The 11,388-nt window shown below is 39.1% G+C and overlaps 1 protein-coding gene across 1 annotated transcript in view; it reads right to left on the bottom strand.

Moving 5' to 3' along the window:
• Window positions 1–11,388, bottom strand: part of LOC103377698 (RNA-binding protein Musashi homolog 2-like) — a 117,759-nt gene that overhangs the window by 59,263 nt on the left and 47,108 nt on the right. Inside the window, 1 exon segment of the mRNA XM_008308598.3 lies at window positions 10,177–10,269. Within this exon segment, the coding sequence (XP_008306820.1) occupies window positions 10,177–10,269 (93 nt within the window).

The raw sequence follows: 11,388 nt of genomic DNA, 5'->3' as shown, positions 1-11,388 counted from the left end.
AAAAGAAAATACAAGCAGAGGGCAGAGTCACTGCAGATGAACACACATGGCACTTTGGAAACTGACTTGTTCTGAATTATTTTTGTTCTTTAAATAAATCCTGACATGCTCTACTTTTAAACTAGTAAATTGTTAAATACTACATCTTTCAAAGTCTCTCAGAATCAAGGAAAAAATGAACGCGTTACCTCGACGTAATCACGTGAAAGTTAAGCGGCCGATGAGCAACGTTGTGCATTTTTACAAGTCATCAGGGTCTCGCTGATTTACTGTAATGCTGTGAACATAATGATACACAAGGTGGCAATATGTCTGCTCCGTGAGGATAAAGGCAGACGCAGTGACTCAGTGGGGAGGTTTGTTACTCAAGGATGAAATAAACAATATTAAAAGGATAGCAATTACACAGATTACCTTGATGTATTATTTAAACCTCAAAGATCCCTAGAGAGTGATGCATAAAAACATTTTTCTGTCTGCAGCTGTTATATCCTCTGTACGCTGCAAAATAACACTCTTCATTTGTAACTATCAAGAGCAGCGGCACCAGCTGAAAAAAACAAAACAAAAAAAAAAACAAATATTGTTTGCTTTGATTACGGTTATTCTCGTGAGGCTGATGATGCTCATGTTTGCTGGACTCTGAATTACAGTAAAGACTAAATGAATATGAGTGTTGGTAAATATAGACAGATGCATTTGTCATAAACAGAGATAAAGGTGTTTTGACATCATTTTGACCAGCGAAGCTTTAGGCAACGGTTTGATTCCTACGGCCACCTACGGTAGGTCTGTGCTGGACCGTTAAACCAAACCGGTGGTACGAAGGTGACGTGTGAAGGAGAAACACAAGGTCAAAATGACCCGGGGTTCTAATCAGCACCTCATTGGTCACTGAAAGGACAGTTAAAGTGACGCTGAATGGTTCGTGATTGTGGCGTCCCTTATTGACTGGATCTAATGGGGTTCTTTCACAACATCATCAATAGGGATTTGGGAGAACTGGTACAAAAAGAGAAAGTACACAATTAGCGGCAGTTCTCTGGAAAAGACCTTTTGATGCCAGAGGTCAAAGGTTGCCTGTAAAAAAAAAAAACTGGATAGCAACAGCTTCTCAAATAATAGGAGTAGACAGAACAGCGTCTGACGAGCTCGACACTCACGTCACAAGACAACGGGGATGGGATCACGAAAAAGAACTTTGCAAAAATGTTGTCTTCCTTCCTTTTCCTGGGTCTGGTTCTGCTCAGACATTGTGGCGATCGCTTCAGGGATTTATGTAAATAACACAGAAACAGAACGGAGCTGCAGTTTGTTTTTCCCCTTTCATTTTCCTTAGTTCCAAAGAAAGTTAGTCGACTGTCTCCGCACATGTTAATCTGATTATGTTGTTGATCACGCTGTGGTCCCTGACATGTTTATATATAGACTGGCTCGGTGTAATGAAAAAATTTTACAAATGTTCACTCCAAATAACTATTAATAGCTAATGTACACATGTTTATGTGGGTTTTTTTTTTTCATTAATGTTTCAATATATGTTATCCCTCCTTCGGATCTAGGTACTAGTCCTAGTTAACCTAATATCCTTTTAACCATGCCCCAGGTTACAATTACATTCTAACCTAATAACCTTTAAACCATGCCCCAGGTTACAATTACATTCTAGTTTTACCAAAATACAATTCCAAAAATTGCAATTAATTTTTATTTTTTCTGTGCAGTCCGAAAACAATTAATCCAAGACCCAGCACGGGTCCCCGGCCCAGTGGTTGGGGACCGCTGGTCTTCATTCATTCATCCATTCATCTTCTAATCCTGGTCAGAGGATCTTGGTGGTGGCTGGAGCCAATCCTATTGGTCCACCTAGGACTGGAATTCACCAGTCCAATCACAGAGTCACATCCACACCCACAGACCCATATTTACAGGCTGGGGATCAACCAGTAGAGGGCCTCCCATCCTCCCAAAACTGTCCCTTTGACTTTGAGCTAACTGCCCCTAAACGACCACCTCTGTTACCAGATCTCTATCTTAAAGAGTTCTTTCCTTAAGGTGGTGGAGGAAGAGATACGATTTATGGACGCGCAGTCATCAAATCTGCCGCGTTCGCTGCTGCCTGATGCTATCGCCTCCGTACTGACTTAAGATCTTTGAGGAACTTTCCTGGTTTTTTAAATCGACGCCACTAAGAAATACAGAACAATTTCCAAAGACAGAAATCCAACCACAGAAAAGCAAAGTCGACCTAATAACGTCCCTGACACGTATTTGTCTGTTTCTTCATCCATTCGTGTTTTTTCCATTTTATAAAACAAAAAACAAAAACAAAAAAAAAACCTGGCGGAAAAATGAAAGATTGTCAAAGTGCCATTTTGGAAAAATAAATGTTTTTCTTGTCCGTGTTCCGTCTGAATTTCACACTATGAATGTGATGCAATTGTTCATATAATTTGTGTGTGTGTGTGTGTGTGAATTCCTTCAGCACTTTATCCAACAATTTCTCTTCTCTAAACCTCGACATCACAGCACACGATGGAACGTGTCCTCTGCCTTTAACCCAAACGGCTGCGTGTATCGGAATCGATATCGGATGATATCGGAATCGGAAATTAATGTTTGGATAATATTAGCATTTAATATCTGACATCTTTATTTACCCTAACGCTCGTCCAACGACTGCTGGGATCGCCTCCAGAAACCCTGAAAAGACTAAAGCGGTAAAAGACGAATGAATCCTGAGATTCTTTGTCCTGTCGTGATATATTAAAAAAAAAAAAAGTCTTCCACTCAGATCTATGTGAAAACAACAGACGTCTCTGTCAGTCTCACTGCTGCCGGCTCCAGTTACACTTTCCTTCTAAACTTCCAAACACACCGCACAATCCCATGCAATTCTTTTTCCGTCTTATTGCCAAACAAGCCTCCTGTTACATTGTTTACTTCCACGCAGTCACAGAATAAACATGAGGCCCAACACAACAGAAGAAACCACAGCTCTTCAAAAAGCCAGCGCTAACGTTTAACAAGCAATCAGAAGCAGCAGACCTCGCCTCCTGTGCATACCAATGACTTTCACTGGTACAGGGTTTTATTAGCATAAATTTATATAAACATGTGGAAAAAAGAGAAGCCTAAAAAGACAACCTAATTACAATAAATCATGGCCGGAATAATAACAGCCCTTAACACTAGAGCAGGTGGGTGTCAAACATACGGCCCGTGGGCCAAAATCGGTCCGCTGGGTTTTTTTAGATCGGGCCCGTTTGATGATTTTTGAAAATGAATTTTTTTAGATGCGGCCCGTTTGATGATTTTTGAAAATGAATACGTAATTTTTGACAACACTTTGTGTTCAGGAAATTGGAAAATTATGTTTTATTAAACATGAAGATTTATCAAATGCACGTAATTATGTTATAATATCAGGATGGAACATTTAAAAAAAAATTACATATGTTTATTAACTAATGGTGTTCAAGGTCATCAGGCCAAGGTCAGAGCCAATCCCAGCTGAGCGTCTGTCCGTACGTGGGCCGAGGATATATTTACATCCATGATCAGTTAAAACATTTATTTCAGTTATTTTGATAAATACATAATAAACTAATGTTTTCAAGAAAAATCCATGAAAAAAAACCCAATCTGAAGCTTCAACCCCACAGCAGCGTGAACCTCAGTTCACACTGATGTCCATTTGTTTGGTTTGAAAATGTTACCAAGTCACTTGGCAGTTTGTTTGCCTGCTCAAGTCACTCCTGTGTGCTCAATGGTGCCTCCTGTGGCAGCCAGTGTCGGTTGCAGAAACTTACTCTGTAAATGTCCTTATTGTAGAACTAAATTATTATTATTATCATTAATTCATGATTGTTTACGTTTACACAGCTGACGTCAACTGTCAGTCAATTACCAGCTGTCATTCTTGACTGACAGCCAGGAATCAATGCCTTGACTCCCCCGCCTGGTGGCTAACTGCATCGCGTCGTGAAATCTGTTTATCTTTAATATTTTTATTTATTTTTTTAATATGGCATTTATTTAGCCATTACGCCTCGTGCTCTTCTCGCACGTCCACCCACCGCCGCCTCCTCATTCTCCTCCCCCTTCCCCCCCCGTCAAACCAGCAAGTCTTCACACCCTCATCTGATTTATCATTATTCATCCTTGATTGATGTCATCGGGTCACAAAACACCACCACCGTCACCAACGTCAGGACTCCTGAGGATTTTCCTACGTGGCGGGATAAATTCAATACTTTTAATTCTCCACTTTTTTTTTTTCTGACTCTATCTACAACCTCCAAATATTAAAATTTAATTTTTTTTTCGCCCTGCACACTTTCAATCTGGAAATATTCACAGCTAATATATATATATATAAATATTAACATTGTCATTTCTTCCGTAACTATTGTTTTAGTTTTCATTATATTCTGCGAAAAAATTGCCGTTGCTCAGGGGACTCCGCGGTTACACTGTTTTATTTACAGCTGCATTTAGAGTCAATTAAAACATTAAGCTTTTAATTAAGTTGGGCTTTGTTTGACGGAACTGTTTCCACATGTACTATTCACACAGCAACTCCAATAAAGCAGCACTTAACTGCATCACGCGTTCTCCAGGCTCAGGAGTCATTACATGTTAATTCTTCATTACCTTTAATGAAGAAAAACAGCAGCAGTGTGACGGTGCACAAGCATGCGTGAAAAGCGAGCACACGTTCACAGAAATGATACAAAGTCCGGCCTCCTGAAAGCTTTAATCCCGCGGACTTTGGAGCGGCTGGATTTCCTCTTTCATCCTCCACTAACTTCGTCTCATTTGTTCCCTCTTGTCTTCACACAGAGCTGGGCAGAGAAAATGGAAAGAGCCACTCAAATATTCTAACCGTGTTAAAATAATTTCACATTCATGATCACTGCCGGGCTTTGGAGTTGGAGCTGAACTGTCCGACGGGAATTCTCCCAATAAAAGAAGAAATGCAGATATATATATATATATATATATGGCGCCTGGTACATTTATATATTCCATGGCCTTTACGCTGCTTTTACTGTAATGCCACAGTTTGACCTACAGTATTTTTTAAGAGCTGGTCCCACGACACAGACTCTGTGAGGACAAATTTCTGAACAAAAACATATGACAGTGTTGCATTTTTTATAAGTACTTGTGAAAAGCAGCATGGGCAGCAGTAAAGGTTATATAGCAGAAGCATATCTTCCTGGCATTTGACTGTCAGTGTGCCATTTAAAGGCTCTGAAATCTACTGACAATACTCTTCACCTGTGGTGAGGAGGGGCTTTTTTTACCTCAAAGATGAATCGGAGCACTTCAGGTGAGTCGCAAAATGGTTTTCTTTCCAAAAAAAAAAAAAAAAATTATAGTGACATGAATGTTTTGACCAACATATATATCAAGAGAGAGATTAGTTTTTGCTGAGGTAAAAATATTAAGAAAAAATTGAAGAGGAGGTTAATTCGGAAAAAAAGGAGGAGAATAGAAGGAAGAAGGAGACAAAAAACTGAAGAAAAAGAAGAGTCAGGAGATGAGGAGGGCAGATAAGGAAAGGAGAAAGAAAAGGAAGAAGAGGAGGAAGTTGAAAATGAGGAGGAAGTAGAAGAAAAAAGTGGAAGATAAAAAGAGTTAGAAACAGAAGACAAAGATGGGGAAGAGGAGGAAAAGGTGACGAAGCAAAAGAGAAAGAAGAAAAAGGGCAGGACGATGAAGATATAAAAGAAGAAGCTCACGTAGTAGAAGACAAAGAAGAAGTTGAGGAAAAAAGATGAAGAGGAGAAGACAACAGCAGAGACACAAGAGAAGGAAGACGACAATGAAGGAAGAGAAGGAAAAAATTCACCCAACGGTAACGACAGGAACATCAACGCTGATGAACTTTGTTGAAGACGTCAGGTGACCAGTGAAATGTCACGCATGATAAATGTCACCAGGGACGAGAGTTCGAACCATCGAGAACTGATCACTGGTTTAAAACTGAGAGACAAACGTACAGTGATCAGCTGACGACTATGGATTTACAGACACTCAGTCCAATCACTCATCACTGGTTACTCCTCCTCTCACCGTCTCACAGATCAGACTCACTGATTCTCTGGTTGCTGGTTTGAAGACCCAACAATCCCTCTACTGTCACTGAACAGATCATTCTCCTGGGACTTGTAAAAGACTTTTATTTAGAAGACTTTTATTCAGCACCGCTCGCTCCGTAAACATATTTTCATGTGCATTAAAAACTGACAGACTTTACAGCTGACGTCAAATTTAAAGTCCAATGTGCGGAGCTCGGTCTGGGTTCTCCTGGCCTCACGCCCCGAGGTTTGGACCGTTTTTTATTTTTTATTCCAGTCTGAATAAAGAACAATTGTCTGACAAAGACTTATTCACCTGTCTCTCACACAGACTGGAGTTTCAGGACAAACATCCATACGTTTTCAACATTTTTGTATCATTTCTGAAATAGAGGTTCTTAATTTTTCAATTCTATTCTGTCAAAAAAATGTTCTTATAATAAAAATCCATCACAGTTTTCATATTCTAGTAAGTTGTAAATTGAAAAAGTAAAAAAAAAGTAAGTGTCCTCTGTGGGAGACATGTCCAACCCTGTGTTCAGAACTAAGGTTAAAAGGATCGAAAACTGTTTCATCTCAAAGAACTGGAACAGGAAATGAGTCCAGAAAATAAATGTCCATTTTTTTTTATCCCTTGAATTATTCACCTGAAAGGAGGTGAAGCTAATGAGAATTAAAGAGCGCCGCGGTCCTGACGACTGCACGGACTTCAGTTCCACCCGGGCTCTTTTTCACCATCACATCTGTCAATACTCGTACTCCAACCCAGTCTGGCATAAAAGACGTAACGAGTCTTGTTATTTTTTGTTGGAAACTTTTAAATTTAAATGTACTCCGTTTACAGTTTAAAAAAAAAAGAAAAAACCTTACTTCTGAGTTTTACTGCAAAATGGGTTCTGATTTTGGAGTCATGATTTTGTGTTTTGCCTAAATATTTTCACCTGTCCCGAAGGACAAGGGTGAGTCAAAAAGTTCTAAGACAGACAGTTCCGAGGGAGGGGAGTCACGTTTCATCAGTCAATTGATGACAAAACATCAAATATTTAACTAAGTTTTGCATCAACTTCCTTTGACTAAAACAGATGATATGAAAAGGAATATAAAACAACAACAAAGATTCTTTCAATGTGTCTCATACCATGTAACTGTACCACTAGATGGTGCTACATTCCACACAGCATGTCTTTAACTGAGCTTCTGTGAATGAACATTTTTGTTTCATTAACTATGAGTGTGTTTTTGTTGACGACTCCTCCGCCCTGCTGGACAGAAAGACGGGGATCAAACCACCAACCATCTGGTGACCCTGTCGTAAGGCAAAAATCACTAGCCACTGCTCCATTGTTTACCCAACGGCAGCATTTTTAAACACAAAATTACATTTCCCTTGATTAGGGATCGTCAAAAAACAGACGGACCTCCCGCTACGCTGCCCCCTATTGGACAACAATCGTCAACAATCTGAATGGCCTGAAAATCAACTGACATATCGCACCAATAACATCAGAATAATTTAGACTTATTTTGATGTTCTCACTGTGATCATGAAACGCACAGGTGTCTTGGGGGTCTTCTGTGAGATAATTGTTGATCACAATTAAAAATAAACAGCACCAGGAAAGATAATTACCACTTCTGTAAAGAGTGGAAATCTGTGGGGTAAATCAATCGGGTTGAAAGAAATCACAAACAGATTTCTATCACTTATGAATATTCAGACTCCTGGCTCCACTTAAGTCGAGAACTGATAACCTCTGCATCAGGAACAAATTAGCAAAAATATTAAAATGGCGTATCTGCAACCATCTCAATTAAGATGACACAGTGATTGGCCTTGGGGATTGAAGTGTTATTGCATCTAATCTTCATGGTAAATTTACTTCTGTCACTCAAATAAATAGAACTAAGAACTCCTGAGACATAATTGAGATAATTGAAAAAAAAAAAAGACCGTAGCACATGCACGCGCGAATCAAACCAGACGTAAAATAGGCATAAATCGGCGCCCGATTTAGAAATGACATGTGCATCGGAAAGTCAAAAAATCTAAGATAAATAATAATATTTTTTTTTATGAAAAAATTACGAAACTAAAAACTTTATAACTAAACTAAATATCCAGTTATAACTGGAAGACTGTATAGATCAGTTATGAAAAAATTACGAAACTAAAAACTTTATAACTAAACTATACAGTATAACAAGTTATATACCAGATCATTTGGTACCGGGCCGCAGTGGGACACAATGAAAATATGTTCTTAATTTTTACTAATTAAAGAAAAAAAAAAGGTTAGGAAACTCTGCTGAATGGGCCACACAAAATGGCTTGGGGGACCACATTTGGCCCCCGGGCCTTCGGTTGGACACGTATGATTTAGAAGAGAGCTGTTTCTTGGTAGAATTCTGGTGAATGCCTTCATCACAAACTTCTTGAGTTTCATTTTTTTTATTATTATTATTATTGAAATCCTACAGGAGATTTTCTTTTAAAGACTTGTTTTGTGCTTGTGCCAAACTGAACGTGACAATTCAACGACCCCGTCATTCAGTGGCGCAGCTGAGCAGACACACAATCCCGTTCTTATCTGCCCCCGGCCTGCGTTTGATTCTAACCGCACGCAGATCTGTCTGCGGCCAACTCGTTCTGGTCCCAAGCCTGGATAAATCAGTCACAGATAAACAGAGAGGGTTGCGTCACTAAGACCGTTTGGCACATCACGGTGCAGATTAGGTGCCAACATCACAGAGAGGATTAGCCGCGGCGGTGACCCCTGACAGAGCGAAAAGCTGAAAGTCCTTCTCTCTTTCTTCTCATTAACGGCCCTATCATAAATTACAACAACAGCGTAGTTCCGCAGGTTCCCTAAACACATCACTCACCAAATCAATTATGCTTGTTAAACATGCAAATATCTCCGGTTAAAACTTTTATACCGGCGACAGGAAAATTCAGCCCAGAGTTAGAGTTCTACCGCCTGATTATTTGGAAATAAGAAAAAAAACAAACTGATGTATTTGAATTTTTTTTGTTTTTTTCAATTTTTACCAAATCCATTGTTTACCTGGTACATATGGGGCAACTTTACTCTAAACCCAGGGAATGATGGCGAGCAGATTTCTGTTGCACTGATGGATCATTCCCTGACGACAGCATTTGGTTCAGTAAAGAAAGGAATTATCAAATGGTCAAATTTCTCCCACGCACCCACAGTATGGACTGTTTTGTTAAAATCCTTATATGTTTATTATGTTAAACTGATGATAAGACACTGAGATCTTAGTCTGACTGAATTAAAGTCATTAGCTGTGACACGACCATCAGTCTTTTTTTTTTTCTTTTGCAAAAAAATAAACATTGAATTTGTGTAAACATTGAATCTGGAACCAACACAGCTTAATATTATAAACACATGAGAAAGAAAACACACATCAGTGGAATTTGTTTCTGATTTTGTCTCTTCATCTGTAGCCTTTCGAGTTCCTCTTTAGTGTAAATCTTTTTTTTTTCACAGACAAAAAACCAAAAAAAAAAGAATAGTATATGCATTAGTTCACATTTGATATGATTTCACGGACCAAATATAATTGCACTGCGGGCCAGCTTTGGCCCCCGGGCCTGAGTTTGACACATGTTATCTTGAACACCAACCATCACAACAATCCTATAAACTGATCATTTCAAAGTGGACTTTAAACTTCTGGTGGATGCGGGACTCAGGTAAAACATGTGTCACCTCTGCAGCACATTCCCTCTGCATTAAGTCTGTGTTCTTGGCTTCTTTTAACATGTTCATCAGAGACAACGGAACCCCCCCCCCCCCCAGGGAAGGCTCCACACCTCTCATCTAACAAGTATCCAGGCCCAATTCCTTTGTTGACTCCACAAAATGTTGCCGCACAACATCACCAGGATGAAGTCACCGGAGAGCAGCGGTGGGCTGCCTCAGAGCGAACACAGCTGCGATGAACTTATCAAACTGATGTGAACCTTTTAACGATACAGTGCAGCCTCACAGGCACCGCAGCACAAACAAAAAAAAAAACAGAAGCCTGAAGAAAAAGAAATACTCCAAAAAGGTCTTACCTTTCCGAACTGTTCGAAATACTGCTTCACATCTTCAATTACCGTGTTGGCTGATAATCCTCCCACGAATATTTTCTTTGTTCTTGTGACCATCTGGAGGGAGGAAAGAACAAGAGCAAGAAAATGGAGGAGGTTAGCAACAATTCACTCCACGAAGAAAGAACACTTCGCAAAAAAAAAAAAAAAATACTAATGATAATTAGAGACGATGAGTATAACAATGCATCAATCACTTATTAATTAATCTCAAACTGCTTATCCGTTCAGGGGCAAATGGCACAGAACACCCCGGACAGGTCAGCAGTCAATCAGAAGGCCAAATTAATTCTCACATAAATTAACTCGGATGATTTAAAGTCTACAATGAAGCTAATTACCAAGCTGCGAGTCTTTGATTTTTTTTTTTCAGCAACAAACCAGAATATCTGGGAAAAAAAAAAAACTCCAGGAAAACAAGGGAGAACATTCAGATCCAGCTCGAAATAAAACTCTGTTGATTGGTTCTATTATCTCTGCGTCTATAGAACTCCCATTAAAAGAATACCATTAAAGTTCATGAAGAAAAAGTCCAGAGAAGTGGACGACGCCGGGCCACGGTTCAGGAAACGTTGTTTAATCTACTAGTCATCGTCATAAAAAAAAAAAAAGTTTCTGAAGACGATCGTCTGGTCAGCGTTCACGGTTTATGGTTCATTTTATTGAATTTTAATTAAAGTGCAGTTAAAACGGTCACTTCTACGACACTGCTGTGAAAAGAAATGTTGCTAAGAGAAAAACAAAAAGAGGCAAATTCCCTTTTGAAATACGAGTACTTTATAACTGCACACGTTTCTAGTATGGTAGTAGAAATGTCCGATAATATTGGCGGCCGATATTATCGGCTCCATATTAGCATAATTATGTAATATTGGTAAGAATCGGTATCGATTGATATCAGAATCGGAATTTAAGTGTTTGGACAATATCGGCATATCGGATAATGGCAAAAAGTTAATATCGGACATCCTTATATGGCACATATAGTGAGCAGATATACGTATATATATAATGAAGACCCATTTACGCATGTCCACAAGGTGGTGCTATTTATGAGTTTGGAATTGATATGGTTCTTTTTCAGGTTTCTTGACGAAACACACTGTGTGAAAACTAAAGCCTTATATAACACTCAGTCAGATTTTAGAAATATATACAGTATATATTTATTTATAT

Source organism: Cynoglossus semilaevis, chromosome 4 (genome assembly GCF_000523025.1).
Source record: "Cynoglossus semilaevis isolate Cse_v1.0 chromosome 4, Cse_v1.0, whole genome shotgun sequence".
Classification (NCBI taxonomy): domain Eukaryota; kingdom Metazoa; phylum Chordata; class Actinopteri; order Pleuronectiformes; family Cynoglossidae; genus Cynoglossus; species Cynoglossus semilaevis.
Note: the sequence above shows the minus strand (reverse complement) of the source record. Positions and strands in the feature narration are given on the sequence as shown.